Source organism: Cyprinus carpio, chromosome A24, assembly GCF_018340385.1.
Source record: "Cyprinus carpio isolate SPL01 chromosome A24, ASM1834038v1, whole genome shotgun sequence".
NCBI lineage: Eukaryota > Metazoa > Chordata > Actinopteri > Cypriniformes > Cyprinidae > Cyprinus > Cyprinus carpio.
In genome coordinates, this window is record NC_056595.1 from 4,565,173 (window position 1) to 4,592,691 (window position 27,519).

The 27,519-nt window shown below is 36.3% G+C and overlaps 1 protein-coding gene across 1 annotated transcript; it reads left to right on the plus strand.

Moving 5' to 3' along the window:
- LOC109073697 (ATP-dependent 6-phosphofructokinase, platelet type-like) lies at positions 1-27,023 on the plus strand. The gene is made up of 23 exons (XM_042714069.1): positions 1-232; positions 3,666-3,734; positions 4,011-4,015; positions 4,493-4,570; positions 4,718-4,907; positions 5,937-6,102; positions 6,207-6,251; positions 6,407-6,515; positions 9,611-9,706; positions 11,323-11,415; positions 11,951-12,076; positions 12,536-12,600; positions 13,353-13,422; positions 16,582-16,728; positions 18,625-18,695; positions 18,812-18,899; positions 19,564-19,716; positions 23,586-23,750; positions 23,988-24,049; positions 24,960-25,071; positions 25,321-25,420; positions 26,199-26,304; positions 26,410-27,023. The coding sequence occupies exons 1-23, from the start codon at positions 142-144 to the stop codon at positions 26,564-26,566; spliced, it is 2,364 nt and encodes a 787-aa protein (XP_042570003.1). The 5' UTR covers positions 1-141; the 3' UTR covers positions 26,567-27,023.
- Positions 27,024-27,519: the final 496 nt, after the last annotated feature.

Here is a 27,519-nt window from a genome sequence, read left to right on the forward strand (position 1 = left end):
CAAAGAGAGGACGCGCAGGAGGAGACCGCTGGAGAGAGAAGAGGAGCGGGGAGCACAGTCCCCGAACCGGCACAGTTTCATACAGACTTTAATTTATTAATTATTATATTTTAATATATTGTAAGTATTAAAAAAGGGAAAATGGCTCAGACAGACAACAAGAGGTTCTTTGAGAACCTGTCGGGCGCTGGCAAAGCCATAGCGGTGCTGACGAGCGGAGGAGATGCGCAAGGTACATGACTCCTGAAGAGCACACTGCATTCATTCTGACATCTCACGGTCATTTCGTTTTAAGGTGTAACTTTATTGACTCGCTGTGTTCAGAATGATCTACAAAGTTTCACTTTACCATATCCTGTGCAGTCGGACTGCTACATTGTTACACTATTCACGGTTACCAGCGTTACACTTGCTGTTCTGTCACTGTATCAGTCGCACTGTATGAATTTAACCTCATACTTAGTTTTGCTTCTCGTCAGGATGGACGAAAAGGCCTCTGAAGGTCCAAAGTGGTTGAAATGTAACGTTAGCCACGAGATAATCACAAGGTCACAGCTTCTGATCATCGTTATCATTTCGGATTCACGCATGCTGCTTTCGGTTTAGACGGGTTTATAGAAATGCGTGGAGAGGAGGATGAGGATGAAGCGGGTCACGCTAAATAATTCTGAGCTCATGTCAGACGACAGAAGCTTTCATTTCCGTCCTAATGTCTCCAGATAGCAGACAGCTTTACTTCCCGTAGGTGTTTAGGTGAATGAATGACATTGATTCCGGTATCGTTAAATGTCACTGCATTGCGGAATCACGTGACCTTCACGAATAACACGCAGCGTGTCTTTACTGTCTCCATCCAGCCTAAAAGATGATGACGCTTGCTTGTTTATGTTTGCTTAACATTAACCGGCATCTTTGTGTTACCTTATATCAGCGCATTTCTGTCTGTCAATCATCGAAATTATGATTCTGCGTCTTCATCAACCAGGAAGCTGCTGCGCGTTTCACAGTGGCTTTTCTCGTGTTTCTCGCGTCAAAAAGGTCATTGTTTCTTCAGTGAGTGATGTGTTTTGTTAAGAAGAGGTGAATTTAGGCCACTTCGGGGTGTAGGAAGCCTGAAGGATGCGTACGTGAGGAGCCGCTGCACGTTTGGAGACGAAGAGTTACGTCGCAGGAAAATGAGTCATGTGACCAACGCGCGTGGTTTTAAACCAGCGTCACGTTTCAGTCAAAAAAATCAATAATTATTTTATAAAAATTAAACAAACCCGCCCTTCAGTGTAAAAGGTGCAGTTGTTACCTTTAGAGGGTTCTACCTTTAGTGTATTTTTTTTTTAATCTAGTCAGGTTGATATGAAACAATATTTCTGTCTTGAATAAGGTCAGGTAGTTTAGATGTACACATGCACAATTGTGCCTTTAATTCAAAGACTAGTAGTTCCTTTAGGAAGATGCTAGTCTAGTTTATGAGAACAACCAGGCACCTATTCTGAAAAAAAAAAAAAAAAAAAAAAAAAATCTGATTGTGTACTGTACAGTATGTGCATTTGTACTGTACTTCAAATCTTAAAAGTATATTTTAAAGAAGATGTTATTACATATAGTATAATCAGAGCTGGGTAGATTAATTACAAATTGTACCTTTTACTGATTCCAAATTACATGACAAAAATTGTAGTTGGTGATGTAACCCATTACATTACACATTTTAGGTAATATAATTGGAATACTTTTAGATTATTTTTGACTTAACTTATTTATCGCATTGATTTAAATAGGACAGTCTTGTGCCATACTGATATAAAAATGCAAAGAGTAGAAAATATGTGCCATTTGTTGTTATTAACAACATGGAGTGCATTAAACATTCTGTCAAGGTTCCCAAACTGGGGTTTCTAAAGGATTTTAATGACAAGCTAATAAGTAAAGCATAAAAATGTCAATAAATAAAATTAAAATTACTAATTTTAAAATTGCATCACCCAAAATAAATCACTTACTTACTTAAAAAAAGATGTCTGTGTACCTGCATGTCATGTGACCATTAACAATTGTCAGAGAACCGTGAGCATGCAATATTGAAATGATAATATTATACTTAATTATTAAAATATTTATGAAAGGTACATTTAAAAGATGAAAAAAAAAGCATTGAGGGAATCAATAATTTATAAATAATTTGTTGCCATTGTGTGAATAATATGTAATCATGTAATCAAAAAAAAATAAAAATAAAAATAAATAAATAAATAAATAACTACAGTCTGCATTACAAGTATTTTGAAATGTAATTTAATCTAATCACAAGTACTTACTTTTTGGAATCTGATTACACAACCAGATTACATGTAATCAGTTACTACCCAGCTCTGCATATAATATAATATTAATTACATAAAAAGCCACTTTAAGTGCCACTTAAATATAGTCCACTTTCATGTCTATACACTTAAAATTGCACTTTGTAACAGTGTCAAATCAAAAGTGTTACTTTAAAGTATTAAAGAAAAGTAAGAGGCTACTCTTTTGTATGCTAAAGTGTACTCCTACACAAGGGACTTCTCTGCAGCTCCTATGAGAAATGCAAATATTCTTGTTTTGGACTATAGTGTAGGTTACTGCGTGAGGAAGAAAAAAAAAAAAAAAAAATCACATACATTTTGATAGTAGTTAATGAGTCACCATAGATGGAATGTAATTTCTGTAGTGACTCTGTCTGATGTAACTTACATGCAATATTAGTCATTTCAGTGGCTTAATGTATAGCAGCACATGTCCGACATGTACATGTTATAGATGAATTCACTCAATTAGTGCTTTACAACTTTAAAGCAGCTGCAGGACATGAATAGCAGGACTTTGTCTATTTAGATAAACTGATGGACAGTGACAGACTCAAAAGCTTGAGCTTGCGGTGACACTGAATTTTTCAGCGCCTGTAGGGCAGATCTCTCACCTTGACACATCTGACATCAGACTTAACAATGTGCCTGGCAAACAATAAAAAGGGTGTGTGGGACAATATCTCTGGTCTCCCACAGAACACTTAAAACAGATTGTTACAGTAGAAAATACATGGAAAAGAGGGTATGGAAATCAATTATTAAATGTTCTCTTTGTCTGTATTTCACAGAAGTATAAAGTCATGCAGTTACTTTTCATTTTTGGGTAACCTGTCCTTTCAACACAGTTGTCTGCTGAAATTTAACCACCTATAATATTCATCTTGAAACTGTGTACGTTTTTCTTGCTTCTTTTTTTTTAAGGAGCTGTTCTGCTTTTCACATCATCTCTTTCTTACTCATTCCTTCCTAGTTGATTACAATGTGTTGCCTAGTAAAACAGTGTAGCTTTCAGTGAGCAAATTTAGCATAACCATATTTTTATGTTATGGACATAGCACTCAGAAGGTTATTGAGTTAGAAAACTAGTATTTCTAACACAGTATTAGCATAGAGAGTTATGATTGAGGTATTATACGAGGAGGCAACATTTGACCAAATATGGCAGGAAAGGCTTTCAGAGAGGCCTACAAGTTATTTTTTTATAATATGCTGCACAGTGGGGTTGCAGTAATCCTCAAATTACATTATCAACTGCAAACCCAAACAAACAGCCTACAGATATCCTTCAATAACACGATCTGTCTGTTGTTCCTCTGCATGCAGGGATGAATGCTGCTGTTCGGGCTGTGGTCCGTATGGGAATATATGTTGGATGGAGAGTATGTTTAGTTCGTTAGTTAGGTCTGTATTTAGTTTATGTATAATTTATTTAAACCTGGAAGAGTGGTATGTCTTTACATGATGTATACACTTATAATGATGTGTTAACGTTAATATGCCATTGCTGTATACCATAAGTGTTGCTAAGTGTTGTGTTCACTCTCTCCCATTGGCCAATCACGTATTTCCAATATAGAAATGTTACTAGTAGAAGTACACACAGGCATTTTAGTGAAATAAGTCATGTATTGTAAATAATATTAATCCCGTTCAGAGTTGTTGGCATAGCAGAAGTGTTTGCACAGTGGTTTGAATTAAAGCCCCGTGTATCTGGTCTCATATAAACACGATATTTCCATTAGTATCACATAGCATCTCAGCCATGCTTGAAGAGATGTCTGGCTGTGATTGGCCGAATATCTTCACCCACTCTGCTTTTATGCAGCCTTCAGTGAAGAAACCCACACATCCATTTTCTCATGATTCCACCCTCATTCTTAAAGGGGAAGCGTGTCATTTCATTTGTGAAACCATTTGTTTGAGATGTTGGCAAAGGCAAGGATTTGCTAGTGGTGCAGAAATGACACGCTTCACCTCATGCTGTACAGAAACATTTTGTAAACACAAAGCCATGCCTTTGCCAAGCCAAAACATTGCCTGCCAGTCTCCGTAAGCTGGTTCACATGATTACCTGAATTCATTTTTGGTAAATAAGAGGTCATTCAAGGATAAGAGGTGGAATTTTATTTTTGTGCTTGTGTGTTTTACAGGGATATCAGGGTATGGTGGATGGAGGTGACAATATCAAGGAGGCGACATGGGAGAGTGTGTCCAGCATGCTGCAAATGGTGAGTGTCTTGAGAAGCATACGGCCCCTATAAAGCACTCATACATACTAATGCTCACATTGTTGCGAGGTTAGGGTTACTATGTGGGCCAATAGCTTTTCCATCTCATGTTAGCAGTGTTTAGGAATTTGTATGATTGCGTTCTAGGGCGGCACTGTAATCGGCAGCGCAAGATGCAAAGATTTCCGTATGCACGAGGGCCGTCTGAAGGCTGCTCATAACCTCGTGCAGAGGGGCATCACTAACCTGTGCGTGATTGGTGGAGACGGCAGCTTGACCGGGGCCAATCTCTTCAGAGAGGAGTGGAGTGGCTTGCTGGCAGAGTTGGTCCAGCAAGGTATACCTTGGGGCTGCAGATGACACAATAGATATAAAATTAAGTTTATTAAGAGTTTTTTATGATTATTTTACATACACATTTACATACAAAGCATTTTATTTGTTCAAAACATTTACTTGACTTTATCAAAGTTTTAATAATATTGGTCATGAACCTTTTAGGATTTCAATAAGGCTTAAATTAGCCAAAAAATAAAGATCAAGCAGAGCAGACGGATATGCAAATAGGCTTGTGCGATATCATGATTTTTGATCGTGGACAATTAAAATGTCTCCACAATCTGCTTTTGAAGAAACATTAGTTGCTAATACTGTCAAAAACACACAGGGTTAACATATAAAAAGTTGGTTTTGTCTAAAGTGAAATTAAACAGCTTAGAGAAAAATGGATGCATGTAGCTCTTAAAGTGACAGCGGACTAATAGTACTAAACATGCTGCCGCTTGTCATTAAAGTGATAGTTCACCCAAAAATGACAATTCTGTCATTATTTAATATTTACTCACTCTCATGTTGTTCCAAACCTGTATTAACCTGTAGAAAATATTTTAAAGAATTTGGGTATCCAAACAGTTGCTGGTCCCCATTGAGTTTGATAGTAGAGAAAAAAATACTCTGGAAGTCACTGGGGACCAGCAACTGTTTGGTTACCCACATTCTTCAAAATAACTTCTGTTCAACAGAAGAAAGAAACTCATTCAGGTTTAAAACAACTTGAGAGTGAGTAAATGAAGACAGAATTTTTATATTTTGTTACCCTGTAAAGGCTTTGTTTTTTAAAATAGGAAAAATAGTTTGGCTGTGCTGCTCAGACAACTTGAAAAATAGTAAAACCAACATTACAAAGAATCACGAAAAAAATGTGAATCGTGATTTTCCTTAAAAAAAAAAAAAAAAAAAAAGTGAGTGTTATGTTTTTTTTGTATTGGCCGATCTTATATACAAATAATAATAATAATAATAATAAATAAAAATCTTGGCTAGAATTTGATCTAATATTGCATTTTGTTGCTGTGTTTAATCGCAGGTCTGATTGATGAGGAGGCGTCTCAGAAATACTCTGCTCTTCACATCGTGGGCATGGTGGGCTCTATTGACAATGACTTCTGTGGCACTGACATGACAATAGGAACAGACTCAGCCCTCCACAGGATTATTGAGGTGGTGGATGCGATTATGACTACAGCTCAGAGGTACTTCAACAATCCATAACAACGAATAATTCAAGTTACACAACGTAAATGCCAGTTTTTGAGTGATTCCCATATATTGGCTAATCATTATTTATGGATTACAGTCACCAGAGGACATTTGTGCTGGAGGTGATGGGCAGGCATTGTGGGTAAGATTATTACATATTATTACAGCTATTTAGGCCTGGATTTGTTAAAAACATATGATGGCATGGTGTGGTGTTTGCGCTTGATGGTGAAATGATATCTGCCTACTGTCAAATAGTACTGTATTCTATTTATCTGTATGCACTTGTGTATAAAGCTATCTGGCATTGGTGAGTGCCCTGGCATGTGGAGCCGACTGGGTGTTGATTCCTGAAATGCCCCCTGAGGATGGCTGGGAAGAGAAAATGTGTCAAAAACTCTCTGCGGTAAAACAAAAACACAACACTTCCCACTAAAACTACATGCAGCACTCTTGATAAACCTCTCATATTAGTCAGGTGCTCAAACTTGTTATGTTCAGGTTTATTCTTTCTAGTTTTTCACCTGGAAAATTGTCAAAATCATTAAAGTAAGTTTGAGGTTGTATACAGTGTTAAGAAGTGACTCTGAAACTGTAGCTTGACATGCTGCAAGCAATAATGTCAATTGGATTAACTAGTTTATGAAGTAGAATCTGTTAACTGAAATGTATAGCTTCCCATCACAACTTGTTAGAGATATTCTAGAAGTGTGTGATTTTTATCCTGGATTTCTCTAAAAAAAAAGTCAGGTTAGCAGCTACCCTTCAACATTGGCTGTAAATGTACATTTACAGATTGTATAATGTATTAATCCCAGAGACGCCTGCATACAGTAAATCACTTTCCACTAGTCCCAATATGTATTTTCTATTGGTGCATACTCCTCTGTTTATAACATGCTTATGTTTTTTTGTGGAACAAATGTGTTCACTGTCCCAGACGCGATCCAGAGGTTCAAGGTTGAACATAATCATAGTCGCTGAAGGAGCCATTGACAGACATGGAAAAGCTATTACTTCTAGTATAGTCAAGGATGTGAGTACTGAATGTTTAAAGGGAGAGAGCAAAAATCTGGAATGCTTCATAACTGGAGTGGCCCATCTCCAATAAGACTCCAAAGAGACGCAAAGACTTGCTGCAAAAACATGCTACAAATTTTGCTACGTGCAATATGGTCTACAAGGGCTTGCACACTGACATCAATTTGCATTGATAACTTTAGCACAAGTAATTTTTTCAGTAAGAGTTGAATACAGCAGTTGACTAGCAACCAGTAGTACAGAGTCTTGCTAGCCTTGACCTTAAGTACACTGACTTGGGAACTTTGATAAAAGGTATAGAGAATCCAGTTAACATTATACGAACAGTGACTTGGTGGAGAGTGCAGCAACTTGGCGACATGACTAAAAGTATAGCAACGTGGTGACTATGAACAACAGTAAAGCAACTTGCTGACCAACAATATATTGACTGTATTGACCTTGACCAACAGTACAGCCACTTTGGGACATGGAACAATGTAGCAATTTGTAGACACTGGCCACAGGACAGCAATTTGGAGACCTTAAAAAATGGTATAGTAACTTGGAAACCTCGATCGACAGTATATGGAGAGCGACTTGAAGAAGTTGACCAGCATTACAGCAACTTGGAAACCAAAGTATAGTGAATTGGTGACCAACAATATAGTGACTTTAAGACATTGACCAAAAGCAAAGCCACTTGAGGACATCAAAAACAATATAGCAAATGGTGGACATTGACCGTATACGGACAGTACCAACAGTATACGGACAGCGACTTTGAGATCTCGACCAACAGCACGGCAACTTGCAGCCCTTGAACAAAAGAACAGAGACTTGGTGACCATGATCAACAGTACAGCAATTCGCCGACCAACAGCATAGTGACTTTAAGACCTTGACCAACAGCACATCAACTTGGGGACATCAAAATAAAGATTTTGTAATTTGTAAACATTTACCAATAGTACAGAAAGTTGGTGTCATTGACTACAGTATACAGATAGTGACTTAGAAATCTTGACCAACAGTGCAGCAACTTTGACAAAAAGTATAGTGCTTCACAGTAACGCAACTTGCTGACCAACAGTATGGTGACTTTAAGACATTGACCAACAGCAAAGCCACTTGGGGACATCGAACAACAGCTTAGCGACTTGTAGACACTGACCGACATTATAACAACTTGCCGGCATTGACCAACAGTACACGGACAGCAACTTGGAGATCTCAACCAACAGTAGATCAACTTGGCACCCTTGACGAAAACTATTGTGACTTGGTGACCATGATCCAAACAGTGCAGCAACTTGCTGACCAACAGTATATTAACTTTTAAGACCTTGACCAGTAGCACAGCCTCTTGGGGACATTAAACAGCAATATAGCAACTTGTAGATATTGACTGACACTACAACAACTTGGTGCGCTCAAACAACGTTATAGCAACTTCAAAACTATGACCAGCAGTATACAGAGAGCAACTTGAAGACTTTGACCAACATTATAGCAACTTGGTACCCTTGACCAAAATTAAAGCAACTTAGTGACCACGATCAAATAGCACAGCAATTTTTCAACCAACAATAGTGACTTTAAGACCTTTACAAACAGTAGGCATTTGAGGACATTTACCAACAGAACAGCAACTTGGTGACACTGACTGATAATATACAGACCATTACTTCCAATGTACAGACATCTCAACCAACAGTAAAGTATACTGGTGCCCTTGAACAAAAATATAGTGACTTGGTGAACATGATCAGCAGTACAGCAACATTACCAACCAACAGTAAAATGACATTAAGACACTGACCAACAGCACAGCTGCTTGGGGACATCAAAACAAAGATATAACGACTTGTAAACATTGACCAACTGTACAAAAACTTAGGGCCCTTGAACAACGGTATAGCAACTTGGAAAACTTGACCAACAGTATACAGAGAGTGACTTGGAGACGTTGACCATCATTACAGCAGCTTATTGGGAATAAGGATTGTACAATACTTTTTCAACCACCAATAGTAACTTAAAGACCTTGACTAAAAGTAGCCATTTTAGGACACTGAACAACATTATAGAGACTTGTAGACATGTACCAACATTACAGCAACTTGGTGATACTGACCGAACAGTATATCGACAGCAACTTGGAGATCTCGACCTACAGTAAAGCAGCTTGGTGACTGACAGTATTGTGACTTTAAGAGCTTGACCAACAGCACAGCTACTTGGCGAACAATTACATTTCTGTCAGTGAGAATGCACCTTAACTGGGTTGTATGGTGTAGTGGGTAAATTTCCAGGCGGGCAATTTTTTTAAGGGGCAAGTCACTATCTCTACTTTTCTCTTAGTTGCTTCAGTAGGATTGCTGTTTCAGTAAGGGGCCACTTCTGAAGCCTGAATTCCAGCTTTTTGAATCTCTCCCACTGTTTTGTCTTCAGTTTGTGACGTGTCTCTTACCCTCATAGAAACGTGCAGGAATGAAAAGGCTGAATATCATAATAGTAGCTGAAGGTGCGATTGATCGTAACAACCAGCCCATTACCTCAGAACATGTAAAGAATGTAAGTACATGAGGTGCATAGAGATCCAGCTCATGCATTGACCCCTGACCTCTGTGAGCTCTGTGTGTGCGCCCTCTCTGGCTTTGACTTGTGTGGTTTGCTTAAACACACACACACACACACACACACACACACACACACACTCTTTCTGGTAAGGCACTTGTGGTCACCTCTGAACATAACCAGCTACGGCTATCCTCTACTTACTGTATATCTTGACTGCTGCACGGCGTCAGTGAGTTAGTGTTTTGAATGCACATCTTCCAATGCTTTACAGTTCAGTCTTATGTGTTCTTTCAGAATACTTTGCGTTACAAGAAACATTAGGTAAGCGTCACTATTAGTATTGTTCATACTTTATTTTTAAATACCCTTAACCCTATTTTTTTAAAACATTCCATATCTTGTCACTTTATTTGCGATACTGACATGAATGATACCTCAGATGGACACTTAAAAAAGCAAAAATAAATAAAAATCTGATTAAATTAAATTAAAAATAAAAAATCACCTCTCTAGAACATCATAGAGAAATTGGGTGCTTGGACTGTATATTTGTGGGGCCCCAGCCTTATCCAGGTAAAACATATCATAAAAATGTCATAGAAATATGGGAAATTGTCAAATTATCACCAGCAACATGGTGGTATGTGTTACTCCTGCAAGCACAACTCACATTTTCTTCAGGCAATATAAAAATCTAGTTTTAGTTGTGGAAATGGAAACATTTCTGTTTTCTTTGTTCAGATTATTCAGTGTGAGTGGAAGTACATTTCCTCATCCTGAAAAAGGTCCTGCAGGAATTGAACTTTTTACAATGTTTAGCAGTCTCTGAAAACTAACTACTAAAAATGGGCTGTAATTTACTGACTAGCATGGAACGCTGTTCTGATTTCACCAATTAATGCTAAATTTCTTATTCTCTGCTTGTGCGTTGCAGCTTTCTTTTGCTAAATGCATGCATTGTTATGGGATTTCCTGGTCTTCTTTGCTTGTACTAAGGCCTATCATTAAATAACATTTCAAATTAGTAAAACATATGAAGGAATGGTTCACCCAATAAAGAAAATTCTGACATCATTTACTGTGACTGTTGTCATACAAACTCAATATATGACTTTCTTTTTTTCAATGGGACACAAAAGGGTATGTTTTATAGAATGCTAACACTGTCCTCCTAAAAAAAAGAAAAAGAAAAAGAAAAAGAAAAAAAAATGGTAAAACTAACTGTAAAAAAAAAAAAGAAAAAGAAATAGAAGAACACCATATCCATGATCCATAAAACGTATGCACTGTATTCCAAATCATACAATAGCTTTGTGTTAGAAACATACCAAAATGTAAGGCGCTTAGACATATAAATAACTCCTTTTGTGTTCCAAGTCATGGGGGTTTCATAAATGACAACATAATTTTCAGTTTGGGGTTAACATAATTATTAACAATTTAATTACTCTATGGTTAGTGAATAATACTTCTAGGATTTAGCTATTATATAAATGTGAACGTTATCTTGCATGATGAGCAAGATGTTTTGTTGACAAAATATGACCTAAAACCTCTGAATTCCCCTGATTCCTATAATTCAACTCTAAATCTTTTTATTACCCCTCCAGTTGGTGGTTCAGCGTCTGGGCTTCGACACACGCGTGACCATCCTGGGCCACGTCCAGAGAGGAGGGACCCCCTCGGCATTTGACAGGATTCTGGTGAGAAACAGGAGGGTTGGGGGAGCTTACATTAAGTACATAAACAGATTTGATGGCCACACGCTGCACATGCTCTGCAGTTTCCACAGTGATGAAGCACAAAATAAATGCAATAAGTGCACTCTGGGGAACTAAAAAAAAAAGAAAAAAGAAAAATAATTTTGCAAGAATAGAAGGACTTCAGCGTGACATGCTGTCGATCACAAACAACACTTAAAGTAGCTGGACCCTTGGATTGAACATACATAAATTGGTCATAAAATTTGATCTGATGCTTAAATAAGCAACAACAGCTTGCAAACACAGTCTGCTTAAATAACACACAAACAATATTTCAGTTTGAATATCTTTATTGAACCCACTATGTTAGCATCCTTAGTACATGGTGAAGTATGTAAATCCCTAGGCGGATTTAAAATGACATTTTCTGTTTACATGGAATATTAAGCTATTTCTATACATAAAGTGACTCAGATTACATTAGAGCTGATTAAGTGCACTGCAGATTGCAATGCTGTTTTGTGTTTGTTCTCAGGCCAGTCGTATGGGTGTGGAGGCGGTTCTGGCACTGCTTGAGACCACTGCAAACACGCCAGCCTGCGTGGTGTCTCTGTGTGGGAACCAGTCTGTGCGGCTGCCCCTCATGGAGTGTGTGCAGATGGTAAGACTTTGGGTTTAGTGTTGTGATTAATGATCTACACTCACACGGTTCAGCAGAGGAATGAGAACACGGCATTACTGCTGCACTCATGAATCATTCCGGCATTTGCATCCCTGTGAATTTGTTTAAATTTAAATATCTAATTAGTTAAATAAAAAAAATAAAAAAACTGTGTCTGTACAAAATGATCCACTTCATTACAGTAATGAAAATGTTTTTTTTTGTTGTTGTTGTTGTTTTGCATTAGTGATTTAAAGAATAGTTCATCCAAAAATTTATTTTCTCATAATTTACTCACCCTTAAATTGTTCCAAAGCTGTAACCTGAGTTTCTTTCATCTGTTGAACAGTGTTGAAATGGATTATGACTCAGAAATTCCTTCCAACGAATCAATTTAACCTCCCCCTAAAATCATGCATCATAACATTTATAATGGAAGTGCTTTTGTTTGTCTTGTAGACTCAGCAGGTGCAGAAGGCCATGGATGAGAAAAGATTTGAAGAGGCCGTGCAGCTACGTGGAAGGTGCGTTCGCTACATTTTGTTTGTAACTTGTAGTGTGGCTAATTACTTTTTGTTGTTTGACTGTAGTTTAACTTCTTTCGACCCTGAGTAGCTTGTGCAGTACTGTTAAGAAGTTTATGGTTGGTAAGATGTTTTAATGTTTTTGAAAGAAGTCTCTTATGCTCACCAAGGCTGAATGCATTTGATGCTTGTGATAAAGTCTCTTAAAAATACCAAGGCTATATATATATTCTCTAAAAATAGATATAATATATATAATATATATAAAATATATATATATATAGTTAAATATTATTACAATTTAAAATAACTGTTCACTATTTGAAAATGTTTTAAAATGTAATTTATTCCTGTGATCAAAGCTGACTTTCAGCATCATTACTCCAGTCTTCAGTGTCACATGAACCTTCAGAAATCATTCTAATATGCTCATGTGCTGCTCAAAAAAACATTATTATCAACATTGAAGACAGTTGTACACCTTAATATAGTTATGGAAACAATGATGCTTTCTTTCATGAATAGAAAGTTCAAAAGAACAGCATTTACTTGTGTATTTGTAACAATGACTTTTTGTAGTCTTTACTGTCATTTTTGATCAATTTTATGTATCCTTATAAAAAATATTCTTACTGACCCCAAACTTTTGAACACTGGTGTATGATGATTATAGTTTGAGCATACCTACAGATACAACACTTATATCTTATTAAATATAATAATAACACTAATGTGTTTGTGTGTACATGCAGGAGCTTTGAGAACAATCTGAAGACGTACAAACTGCTGGCTCATCGCAAACCAGAGTCTGAGCTTCCACAGGTGAGTGTTGGATCTTGAGAGGGATGCTTTGTTTGTTTACCCTGGTCATCTTTTACTAAACCCCTCTGTTGACTGACATCAACATGCTGGTGGACCAAACTTACTGATTCACAAGCCCTCACTACATGCTGTGAGACAGAATTCCACCCTAGCAGATGCTTCCAGAGGAAACTAAGATGAATTAGTCCTGTCACACATCCTGTGCAAATATTTCTGCTTGTGGGTAGCTTTTTTTAGCTGTATTCTCTAGCTATTATTATCCCAATGTCACCGAATCCTTAAAGGGCCTTTAGTTGTGTTAGCTTGTTTTAATGCTTCAAAACTAACATCAGGCAGCAACTTGTCTAGGCTAAAATCAAAGTTTAAATGTAATATTAAATAGCCATTATAATATAATAAACAGGATGTGTTCTCTCAGATGTATAACTTTGTGCAAAAAAAAAAAAAGGCCAGACATGTTGGCTTATTAGTATTATATAAGTTATTGTCATATCTGTGTCCTCTTATGTCAGGTTCTTATTAAATCAATAAATTCAATAGAATAAAAAGGCATGCTGGCTATAAACAATCAAATGAAATCACTATCAACAAAATTCATAGATTGGATTGTGGATTAATGTTATATTTTAATTTTAAATTTTGATTTTTAATTATTAAATGATTGCAAAAATGAAATGCGCTACTTTTTTAAAATATGAAACTACAGCCGCCAGTAGGTGGCAGCAAGAGACGGTCTTAATGAGTGAGTTGACTCAACCGATTCATTTAACTCTGCAAGCGACTCGCCTGATTTATTCATTTGCTGGTCCGTGTAACGCTATAAAACATTATAATACCATTCATATTTGTACTTTTTTTTTATAATTTAAAAAAAAAAAATCCGATGTATATTTGACATTTGAGGCTTAATACTATAGAAAAGCACTAAAGGTTTTTCAGTTAGTGTTTTCAGCTTGTTTGTTTTCATATAAAAATATGGCATACAGTTGCATTAAACAATGGTATAAACATCATTCAATGTCAATTGTGATAAGCATAATTAATATTTGCAATTACAATTTCAAGGGAATTATCGATAATTATGATTTTTTTTGTCATAATCGTGCAGACCTAAGCCATGTGATAACAAACCAATCGGTGTAAACGCGATTCAATATGTGTGTCCTTCTTCTATGTGAAATAATCATTAATACCAGTCTATGCGGTTTGACTGTGGCCTCGAAGGTTATAGTTATAAGCTGTAGCCCCGGCTGGCCTGTTTAGATCTTGCGTGCGCAGTGGAAATGCGGCTAATAATTTCTTAATTCTGACTGGCATATAACGAACAAATCAAACAAACGTAAATGGGCAAAGGTGGGGCCCATGGACTGCAGCCCACTCAAGCGCACTGGTAAGTCCGGCAATGCCTATAATATATTTTAGAGCTTGACACTATTGGAAAATATTTATTAAAGGGATACTCCATCCCAAAATGAAAATTTTGTCATTAATCACTTACCCCCATGTCGTTCCAAACCCGTGAAAACTTTGTTTGTCTTCAGAACACAATTTAAGATATTTTGGATGTAAACCGGGAGGCCTGTGACTGTCCCATAGACTGCCAAATAAATAACAGTGTCAAGGTCCATAAAAGGTATGAAAGTCATCGTCAGAATACTCCATCTGTCATCAGTGATTCAACCGTAACGTTATGAAGCAACGAGAATACTTTTTTTACGCGAAGAAAACAAAAATAACGACTTTATTCAACAATTCCTCTCCTTTGTGTCTCTCCAAATCAGCGTAGCGCCATTTTGACAAAGCTGAGCTTGTGGCTCAGATCCTTGTGGCGCGGCTGATACAGAAGAGCGTATGCCCCCTGTGTACTGCTCAGAATTGCCAAAATGGCTGATTTGGAGAGACACAGAGAAGAGGAATTGTTGAATAAAGTCATTATTTTTGTTTTCTTCATGTCAACAGGACTCGTCGCTTCATAACGGTTTTCACTGAGACAGATGGAGGGTATTCTGAATATTTTATTACTTTCCCTTGTGTTATTTTATTTCCAGTCACAGGCCTCCCCGAACTCCAAAATATCTGTTCCGAAGCACACGAAGCTTTTAAACGGTTTGGAACGACCATGGGGGGTAAGTGATTAATGACAAAATTTTAATTTTGCGGTGGAGTAACCCTTTAAGTATTTTTTTATTATTATTATTTATTTTTATTTATTACGATTTTCTTATTTACCTGACTATAAATCAGTTTCCAATGAACTTATATGACTAGTCGTTCATGATTATGTTTTGCAAATAGAAATTTCTCCTTTTTATGTTTTTATTTATTTATTTGATGTATTTTTGAGAGTTTTCCAGGTTTTTAAATCACTACAATTCTCCTATATCTTACATCCAGAGTTTCCAAGACCATGAGAACCCTGATTCTCCAATAATTACTATCTATCTAATCTAAAATCTAAACATTTATTATTATTATTATTATTATTATTATTTCTTTCATCTAGATATTTTTATTTCATTATAACCATTTTTTATTAATTTTAGATTTTTTTTGTGTTATTTTATATAATTTTATGCTATCTTTGGGCCCCCTTGGCAGTTTTCTGCGGCCCCTAGTGAGTCCTGACTCCCGAGTGTTTGAGAACCACTGCTGCAAAGTACTGTATGTTTACTGTTGCTTTTCTAAAAGCCTTGTGTAGACTTGAATGGCAAAGCTGCTGCCTCACAGTCACAAAAGTCAAACGACAGCTTGTCCAGAAGTGTTTAGTCAATAATCATTCTCTGCTCAGGGCTGTGCGTCGAGTTAATGAAAGACCAAATTACCCTGCACCGAATGGAATGGAAAACAGATTGATGAACCAGCCACAGCTGGTTGGAAACATTGTTAAATTCTTAAGAAATACCAGGCCTCAGATATATAGACATACCCACTGGTTATATAAATTAATATGGCCATTTTTAATTTGCTTTGTCAGGCTGCATACAGTATATCCAGCAAGATTTACAGTAATCCACGAAGACACTTGCTGTATTTATTATAGACAACCGAACATAAGTCAGTAATATAGCTGAAGGCTCAAGCTAGCAAACGCTCTGCTGTATTATGAGAAGTGGATTTAATGTATATTACTGACATGTTATGTCTTCATCCCCCATTCAGAGCAATTTTAACGTGGCTGTGTTGAACGTGGGCGCCCCCGCCGCTGGCATGAACGCAGCCGTGCGCTCTGCTGTCAGAGTCGGCATCTCCGAGGGACACAAAATGTTCGCTGTCAGTGATGGGTTTGAAGGATTCTATAAGGGGCAGGTAAATATTTATCTCTAAAATCCCAAATTTAGTAACCATCCAGCAGGTTCTAAACTCAGTGGCTTATGGGTGACATTCAGTAAGTGATGTAAAACAAGAACTGCAAACAAGCTTCACATATGAGCAAAATCCTCTTCCGCTTGGGCCCCATGAGGTAGCCTTTCATAAGGGCAAATCAAATATATCACATCAAATTTATGTCTGGTGTAATCTTATGTGTTGAGTGAGGGTCTTTGTTGAAGAGATTTCATTGGTTTAGAGATTTAAGACTGAGCAATTAATTACATTACATGGGCTTAGCCCTTAGATTAAGACATGATCCACTAATTATCTTGTTGAACAAACTCAAGGAGGATTACTAACTCGGTTAGAGAAACAATGCCTCCTCAAATCCATGTGTTATTATCAATAGTTATTATCATTATTATTATTTTTTTTTTAATAATGTTTTTATAACCCTTATACATTGATAGACCTGTTGAGTTATTTTTGGTTAAGAGAGTCTCATTATGATCTCTTTAGCCAGTCTAATTCAATTTAGAAACCACATGAGTGGTAATCACATTTAAACCATTTGGATTTCTATTTGAAAAAAAAAAAAAAAAAAAAAAAAAAAATTAAAAATAAAAAACATAAATAAATAAATGTAAAAATAAATAAACAAATAAAAATGATTACCGTAAGTCATCATTTGGGACACTTTTGACAAAGACAGCAACATAATGCTTATTTGTAAGAATAAGTATTTTAATGTATTGACCCTTGAAAAAGTATACTTAAGCATACATTTAAAAAGAGAACTTAAGTGTAAACTGAATGTAATGTTTTACATTTAATTGCAAGTTAATTTCAATTAAATGAAAATCTGTTGAAGTGTAAATTATATTAAATCAAATAATATAAAGCTAACTAAACTTTAAAATGTTTTTTTGATCCACTTTAATAGAATTAAGTACTTCTTTGTGCCTCTTTGGTCTTTTAAATATGATTAATGTGTATCGTCAAATTTACTGACAAGCATTTATGGCAAACTAAAATATACTTAATGTCATTTCTCTGGAAACTTTTTTGTCAAGCATTTAAATGTATTTGTAATTACACATTTGCAATGATGACGTTGCAGTTTAGTCCATTAAAATATATTAACCTTAAATATAATGCTGAATAACACGGATAAAAATGATAAATTAAGTACTTTGCATGTTCTCTAGTATGTAAGTCAACACATCAAAATAAGTGTACTTCTTTAAATCACAACAAAATATTAATAAAACAGTGATTTAAAATGTACTTTAACATGAAACGTTTAATTTCACATTACAATGTACAGTTTTCAAAAGTACGATAAGATACTCTCTTTAAGTACACTTCAATTTAATTTTATTTCATTCCTATTTTATTATAGTTTTTAAAAATGTACCTTTTTGTATTCAAAGTACACTACAAGGGCACATTCAATACAGTTAAGCACACTCTTTTTTAGTTTATTATTTATGTATTTATTTATTTATTTTATAGGGGATATCCATGGACATTTCTGTAATGTTAAATATAAAATCTAAATGTTAAATATATGTGAGTGTGCTTTGTAAGCTCACTTAAGCATTGAGTTGTTAGCTTAGATACTTATTCTCAGACACATAAGAATGTCAAACTCATTGACTGTGGTTTAGTCACTAATGCAGCTCATATGAAATATCATTTGTGTGGTGTGCTGACTTGCTGCCTGTCTCAGATCAGATACTTACGCGGTTTCTGTTCATGTAGGATGGGCTCTTAGAGGACAGCTGCCCATGTAGATATCTAAGCTACTCATTTGTATTTTGGAGTTTTAGTGCACTCTTAGGACATTTTTGTTCCAACACATTTTTGATCCACTATGCTCTCCTTTCTCAGATAAAAGAGATCAAATGGGCAGATGTAGGTGGATGGACGGGTCAGGGTGGATCCCTCCTGGGAACTAAACGGTATTTATCTTATATACAAGGTTTATGTTGCATGTTTATATACAGATTTTAGTAATGCAGATGGTTTTGCATGCAATGTGTTATACTTATAACATGTAATATTCTCAAATTTGCAGAACACTTCCTGCAAAGCACATTGACAAAATTGCAGAACAGATGCGGAAGTATAACATAAATGCATTGTATGTGTTGGGTGGTTTTGGGGTTTGTCTTGAGGTATGTATTTTAGCATGTACTTTAGTGTTTTTTTGTTTTATCTTTTTTTTGTTTTATCTTGCATTTAGTGTGTCACATGAATAAATTAAAAAAAAGTGACGTACTTTGTTGTTAATATTTTATATAATATTATTTTTTTTTTTTACTTATTTATGTAAAATACACCACATAAATAGGTAACAGATTACAATAAACTTAACCTTAGTTAACTTAACCTTTCAAAAGTCCATGACACTGTTTTAAATGTCCTGCCCTCTCATCATGTTTTGCTATGCAGCATCACCTAAAGCTTCCTGTGCTCCTGTTCTTTTCATAATCAACATCCAAAAACGATGCCATTAAAGACTGAACATGACCAACAATTCCAGAATAGCATTACAGTCACTTCATGTTTTGATTTGAAGCTCATCTTCTGTCTTTCAATACAGACATCATCAGAATGTGTGTGTATGTATTTTACACAAGTGTTTCTATTTGAAGTGTGTGTATGGAGTGGATCCTCTGTCTCATGCTCGCCGTCGTGATGGCCATGGCTTTCCACTCGGTTCCTTCCTCGTCTGTCTTTCTCATTCCCTGTCTGTCCCCTCATTCCATCCCCATTCCCTGCACCGGCGGCGGTTCACTAAATCCCTGGCTCTGCCCTGCCCTGCAGGCCTTCCTGGGGATCATGGAGTTGTTAGCAGCCCGCGGGACTTATGAGGAGTTGTGTGTGCCAATGGTCATGGTGCCGGCCACAGTCTCCAACAATGTGCCCGGCTCAGATCTCAGCATTGGCGCAGACACGGCTCTGAACGCTATCACTGTTGTAAGTGAGGCTTGTGTTTACCAGCCAATCACATGGAGGGCGCCACCTACCAGCCAATGCGCAGACAAAACATCATTCAGAATTTTTGCCTGCAAAATTTCGCTAATGTGACAGAATCTTTAGGCACCTCTTTTGCTGTCAATGTCTAATGAGCTCAAATTAATTCAAATGAGCTTTAAAGATTAATTTAGCGACTGCAGTGCTCATTCCTCAGTGTAGATGTAGTTAAAAAAATCAAAACTTTAGGATACATGTGTCACCTTCAACACCCGATCACATGTAGGTGTTTTAGTAGACAGGACACGATTAACAATTCAACAATTAAAAAAAAAAACATGCAGAGAATATTTAGGAAAGATGAATTTTGTTGAGATATGTCTGGACCAAATTCAGCTTCATTTTCTTGAAGCAAAATATTATTCCTTATTGATTCGAGGGTGAAATATGACCTGCTCATGTTCTTAGTATTTTTGTGAGCTTTAATTTGAAATATTTCTACACTAAGCATTAAAGTTTCGGCTGGTAAACTGACAGGTAAGTGGAGATGACATGATTGCGGCATGTTTGGAGCTGGGCTTTTTTTGTGGCTGTCATGTGACTGAGCCTGTGCTGTGCTGTGCTCACACTGCATTAACCCGTCATAACAGATCGCTCACCCCCGGCTAACGCTGGAGGAACTGGAGTCTGTCTGCATAGTTTCTTTAAATCAACACAAAGCTCACTACAGCACAGGCTACTGCCAGATTTTCATAGTTCACCAGAAACCCTCATGTCCTTACAAACTCAACATTTTGTTGTCCATGGAACTCAAATGCAAAGTTATTTTGATATATATTGGATGTTTAAAAAATGAATGGAGACTAGAGATAAAAATAAAAAGTAACCCAAGATAGAAAATAAACATAAAAGTAGACCATGTGACTTAAGGATACTGATAAGAATTATTTAGTGCACAGGATACCTTTAAATACTCATTTTAGTTAAACTGTGGTTATATGTGTTTAAATTATGGCCTAAAAAATCTAAAACAAGTGAACAAATTAAAATGTAGTAAGTCATAGGAATTAATTCTTAAATACATAGCCACTATATCTTTCCTTCTTCTGTATCTCCTTAATATTATTTTCTCGTACACATTTACACAAAACGTCAGTAGACAGATTTGTCTTTTTTTTTGATTGATTGATTGATTGATTGATTTATAAATCTTAATTTGAGTTTCCTTTTATTTATTTATTTATTTATTTTTTTTTTTATTTCCTTATTTAATAATATATAAGTATAGGAAGCAGTAAACTGCCAGTTGTTTCAATGTAAAAAATACAATATTTTATAGGAAGCAGTAAACTGCCAGTTGTTTCAATGTAAAAAATACAATATTTTGCTATATACACATAATCATGTAGGGAAACAACTAAAGGGCAGAATTCCGCTCATTATTATTATTTTAGCACAATCGTTTTATTTTTTTTTACGGGATGCCATCACACACCATTTTGTATTGGTAAAAAGCAAATTTCATGGAAGAAAAAAAACCCTTTGTCGATAATAGAAAAGCACGAATAGTGGGAAAAAATACCATGTTTGAAGATTTTCAGCAAAAAAAAAAAAAAACTCACATTGCGTGACTTCAGAACCTTTGGAATATAGTGCACTATTACTGTGTCATGCTGGTAAGCGCTTATTTTTCATGGAAAAAACAACAGGGGTAATGGCATGAGGGTGAGTAAATAATGCATAAATACACTCACACTCACAATTAAGCAAGCAAATCGCATGCAAAGACAAGTTGGAATTGAGTTTGCCAGTGTTATGAGGGCATCATCACTGTCAGTTACAGTACACTTGCTGTCTTGATGTCTGTTAAGAATCCCTGCCATCTCGCTTCCGTGACAAGCCTGTGTGCGTGTAAGTGCATAAGTCGATCCGATCCCATCCGTACCCCCTTCTTCTTCCCCTCGACTCGCAGTCAGAAGCCATGAGGCCATCACACGGTGGGTGTCCCGTCAGCAGGGCCCACTCCTGCACCAGTACTCCCCCTGCTGGTCTAACGTGTTCATTGTCCTGTCCCCTGTGTTCCCCTGCTGTGTTGTGCTGACCTGCCAAAGGCCTTAGAGTGTCTGCTGCAGCTGTATGAGGCTCGGTCCAGCTATGGGGAGTTTTGCATCCCGCTCTGTATGCTGCCTGCAACCATTAGTAACAATGTGCCGGGCACTAACCTTAGTATCGGGGCAGATACGGCTCAATGCCATTGTGGAGGTAAGATGATAAACCTCATTACTTTCTGCAAAGGGGTCATTCTTTGAAAGAACATAAGTTCTACCCACATTACTTGAATTTATAGCATTCTAATTTGAATTTGTGCTAAAGTTGTTAAATTCACAATGTTACAGGGATGAAATTGCTAGCAAATGTTATTATATATATATATATATATATATATATATATATATATAGATATATATATATATATATATATTTTTTTTTTTTTAATTAGCTTTCAAATATCACATTATATGCAATCAGTATTTTAGTTCTTATGTGCTTAATATGAATATTTTCCCCATAACAGAGATGAACTGTTTAGCCTGACCAAGACCAAAAGAACATTGAAATACTGCTAAAAATGATACGATTATAAAATCTTTATCTTACGTCATGAATGTTTTACATCTTAAATTTAAATTATAATTTGAAAAGAAAACCAGTTATGCCGAGTTTATTAGATTCAGATTTTGGGGTTGAAATTACAAAAGGTTTAATAAAGGAGTTAGTTTGCAAATATCACATTTTTACAGTCAGTATTCCAGTTCTTATGTGCTTAATGTTAATATTTTTTTTTCCTCATAACAGAGTTGAACTATTGAGCCTGACAAGGCTAAAAGAAAACATTGAAATACTGATGAAGATAAACCTGTCTCGGTGTGAGCCACCTGGTCAAAAATGATGACGTTATTCACTTAAATATGTCAAACTATTATTTTTAAAGGGGAAATGTCACAGCGTAATGTGGTTGAACACAGAGTGACGGCAAATTAAACATTTTAGGGAGGAAAAACCATTGTTAAATTATTTTAGCAGAATCAGTTTTTATTTTTTATCAACAAATAAAGTAATACATTAATATAAAATTGCATATCCTAAATAATAATAATATTAACTTAATGAAAATATTGCTCCCAAAAGAATATTATTCTATATATCACTTATTCTATTATTATTCTTATTCTGAAACATTTTTGTTCCAATGATCAACAGAGGCATGCAAATCATGGCTGATATTCCTATTAAAAAATAAATAAATTTAAAAATAAAAAAAAAAAAAAAAAAGAAACTTAAAAAACTTAACGCAATAAAAAAGATTCAAATGTATCAAATATTTAATTTTAGCAATAGTACTTGAGAACACATGCATAAAGGCACAGTTTCCTGAGAATGACTCTAATATAATCAGTAATAAAAGCATTCAGATAGTTCAGATGGAAGTATTTTTGGAAGTACTGTACATATGCAGTCTTATATACATTTTAGTATGATTAGCATTATTGTGTATCATAAATTGTTCTGTCAGTCTGTAAGGTGCTCCTAAAAGCCCATATTCATTAGAGTTTATCTTCCCAAAGCTCTCTGTGAACACAAAATAATTTATCTTGGCTTAGATTTACTGTCAAAAAAGTAAATATTTCATGTCTCCAAACTGATTTGTGTTCATAATAGTAAGAAAAGACATTTTTAGTTAGAGTTCCAAAAGTGGTTTGTTGCATGGCATGTAATGCATCTGGCATGAGAGTGATTCAGCAGGTTGAAGCAAGATGGTATGGCATTACTCAACAAGACACGTAATGACTAAACATGCATGTGTTTGCCAGACATGTGACCGTATTAAGCAGTCCGCCAGCGGAACGAAGCACCGGGTGTTCATCATCGAGACCATGGGAGGTTACTGTGGTTATCTGGCCAGTGTTGGTGGACTGGCAGCTGGAGCAGATGCTGCATATATCTTTGAGGAGCCGTTTGACATCAGAGACCTTCAGGTTACCAGCACACACACACACACACACACACACACACACACACACACACACACACACACACACACACACACACACACACACACATCGCTAAAACGCTACTGTCTTAGTAATAAAATTATGTAACATTATTCATAAATAATTACACATAAGGTTATATAATCTTAGTGCCTTTCATTAAATGATAAACATTAGCACCATCTGTTGGTTAAATTAAGAAACTGTTTCTCTTTTCTTCAGTCTAATGTAGAGCACTTGACCGAGAAAATGAAGACCAGCATTCAGAGAGGACTAGTCCTGAGGTATCTATCTATCTATCTATCTATCTTTATATTTATTTTTATGTGTTTTTATCTTTATTTTTATGTGTCTATCTATCTATCTATCTATCTATCTATCTATCTATCTATCTATCTATCTATCTATCTATCTATCTATCTATCTATCTCACTGTCTGTCTGTCTGTCTGTCTATCTATCTATTCATCTATCTAGCTATGTCTGTCTGTCTGTCTGTCTGTCTGTGTCTCTGTCTGTCTGTCTGTCTGTTCTGTGTCTGTGTGTGTGTTTTTTTTTTTTTTTTTTTTTTTTTGTCTGTCTGTGTCTCTGTCTGTGTGTTTCTCTGTGTGTGTGTGTGTGTGTGTGTTTGTATCTGTCTGTGTGTCTGTCTGTCTGTCTGTCTGTGTCTCTGTCTGTCTGTCTGTCTGTCTGTCTGTGTCTCTGTCTGTCTATCTGTCACTCTGTCTGTCTGTCTGTCTGTCTGTCTGTCTGTGTCTCTGTCTGTCTGTCTGTGTGTCTGTGTCTCTGTCTGTCTGTCTGTGTCTCTGTCTGTCTGTCTGTGTCTCTCTCTGTCTGTCTGTCTGTCTGTCTCTGTCTGTCTGTCAGTCTGTCTGTCTGTCTGTCTGTGTCTCTGTCTGTCTGTCTGTCTGTGTCTCTGTCTCTCTGTCTGTCTGTCTGTCTGTCTGTGTCTCTGTCTTTCTGTCACTCTGTCTGTCTGTGTCACTGTCTGTCTGTGTCTCTGTCTGTCTGTCTGTCTGTCACTCTGTCTGTCATGCATCACAGAATCTGAGTTTGTGGTTTGTTCCCTCATGTTTGTTCTCCTCTCGGCTCAGATGAGAGTATTTTGGGTCAGTGTGTGATTGAGATGTGGGAGCAGAGCCTCAGGCGGTCTGTCACTCACTCAGCCGGTTTGTCTGTGCTTGTGTTAATACAGGAATGAGAACAGCAATGAAAACTACACCACAGACTTCATCTATCAGCTCTACTCCGAGGAGGGCAAGGGAGTGTTTGACTGCAGGAAGAATGTTCTGGGTCACATGCAGCAGGTACTGCACATAAATCATACATCACAGAACACACTGGCCGACAGGCACCATTAACTCCACTTTAATAAATCAGTATTCTGTAGCAGACATACCATTTTCTTTTGCCTGCTAATTCAAGTGAACAAGCACTTTAGATGATACTTGTATTATTTGTGCTGGTTCCTGTGTGCATGGAATTCCTGGCCTACCAAAATATTTCCATAAAAATGTTTATATTTAAGTATTATCCACATATTTATCTTTCACTAGGGTGGTGCTCCTTCTCCATTTGATCGTAACTTTGGGACCAAAATCGCTGCTAAGGCCATGCAGTGGATCTCCAAGAAACTGAACGAAAGCTATAGAAAAGGTATGAAAGACAACAGTTATGCATTTCATGTGGTAATGAAACAAACTTTACTAAAGCTGTCAATAGAACTCAATCACCACTTGACCTTCTTTTTGATGTGTGCTGCTGTACACGAGGCACTCAGTATTTGTCAGATTGTTAAAGCATAATCATGACTGCACACATACACCGCCGTACTCAGCGTAATCCTTGACCTTGATTTACTTCATTTTGAAATAATACCGTCACTGCATTTTCTCAGCTCAGTTTTATGTGTTTTTATTCCTTTTGCTGTGCCTGTGGATGAATAAAGATGAAGGTAAAACATTTGTCTGATTTGGTGACCTTACTAAAATATGATTTTATTAGTGCTTTTTTGTGGTGTAGCTTGTGTAATTGCAAATACATAAATATGAACAATTAATATATATTTTTTAATTGTGGATTTCCTCTATATTTCTGTATTTCCATTTTATTTTATTCTGTTTATTCATTTATTGCAATAGGCCAGTTCACTCTTGTAATTTTTCCAATGTATAATTACCATAATATACTACAAACATTGACTATTGATGTACTAGGCTACATAAATCTGTGGGTTTCCACTTTATTTTATTTCATTTACTACTGCCAGTTTACTACTATAAATATTCATATATGATATTTTTAATTGCTATAATATGCTATAAATACTAACTATTATTATGCTAGGCCATATGAATGTGTGTGTGTATATATATATATATATAATTAATTTTCAGTTCTGTGATTGTGTGTTGAACCTGTGTGTGTTGTGTAGGGAGAGTGTTTGCTAACACAGAAGACTCGGCCTGTTTGCTGGGCATGCGGCGTCGTGCGCTGGTCTTCCAGCCTGTGGTTCAGCTCAGAGATGAGACTGACTTTGTGTATGTACACACTACAGTTCTTACATATAAAGACAGGATTTTTTTTTTTTCTATTATTCTATGAGTATCTGTAATAATATAGGACCTTCTATATTGTGTGTTCAGTCACAGAATCCCTAAGGAACAGTGGTGGCTGAAGTTACGTCCACTCATGAAGATCTTGGCCAAGTACAAGACCAGCTACGACATATCAGACTCTGGACAGCTGGAACATGTGGTCCTCAACCGCCCCAAACAGTCTGAGGCCATGGCTGCCATTTAAACATCCCAGTAGGGGCAGTGTTCAAAGGTCACGCTTTAGACGGGCTGTCTGTCCTGTGAGCGTTGACATTGACACTTTTATTCTCTGGGCTGCACCACTTTGTTCTGTCAGCGCTTTGTTTGAAAAATGTCACCCTTTGTTATTTTACAGAAATCAGTGTTAATCGTAGGAGAGTGTGAGAAGCAGTGACGTTTTATTTTGCTGTTTTATGTCTTTCGCTCCTGTCGCTGGTTGCGAGCGGCGGCCCTGCTGTGTTGCAATAGTGTTCCGCTTCAAAGCACATTTCTCCCTCTCTGAAGTTCTCAGAAAGAAGCAGAAATTCCACTTTCCGGTGTGAAGCGCCGTATGTGGTATAGTCCACATTGCAAGAGCACCTTTTGATGTTTGAATGTATTGCATCATCAAGTGTTAACATTTGCCTGACCAATAAAGACCACGATCACGTGTGTGAAAATCACTGTGTGCTGTCTGATTAAACACATTAACATTCTTATCAGCCCGAACACATGCTACCCTGGTTTTCTGACTTGTGTCACGATACTTGTATTCTTTGAAGTACCATGTAATGAATACTGCGGTATATAAATACCATGGTATTTGAAAATAACAATGTTGTGGTACAAATATTTATTTATTTATTTATTTGATCAGCAAGATCAGAAATCAACAAGGGCTTGTGACAAAAGTGACATATTAACGCAAATAATAATAATAAAAAAGTCATCATCAGTACCATCTTTTTTTTTTGTTTTTTTTGGCAAATTTATATTTTTGGTGAGTGACATATGTATGCAATTTTCTTTGAAATCTGTCCCGTCAGCTCTAAAACATAAATTAATATATATATTCAACATCTGGGTAAAGACAAGATGATGATGATGATAATAAAAATAATAATAGAAATAAATATTTATATTGTATTTTTTCTTAATTTATTTAAAAAAAAATAATTA

What these genes read in the sequence shown, in the direction of transcription:
- LOC109073697 (XM_042714069.1), top strand. Translation starts at nt 142, where the DNA reads ATGGCTCAGACAGACAACAAGAGGTTCTTTGAGAACCTGTCGGGCGCT. An exon ending in ATTATGACTACAGCTCAGAG is followed by an intron (nt 6,103 to 6,206) that starts GTACTTCAACAA and finishes TATGGATTACAG; the next exon opens with TCACCAGAGGACATTTGTGC. An exon ending in AAGGATTCTATAAGGGGCAG is followed by an intron (nt 16,729 to 18,624) that starts GTAAATATTTAT and finishes CTCCTTTCTCAG; the next exon opens with ATAAAAGAGATCAAATGGGC.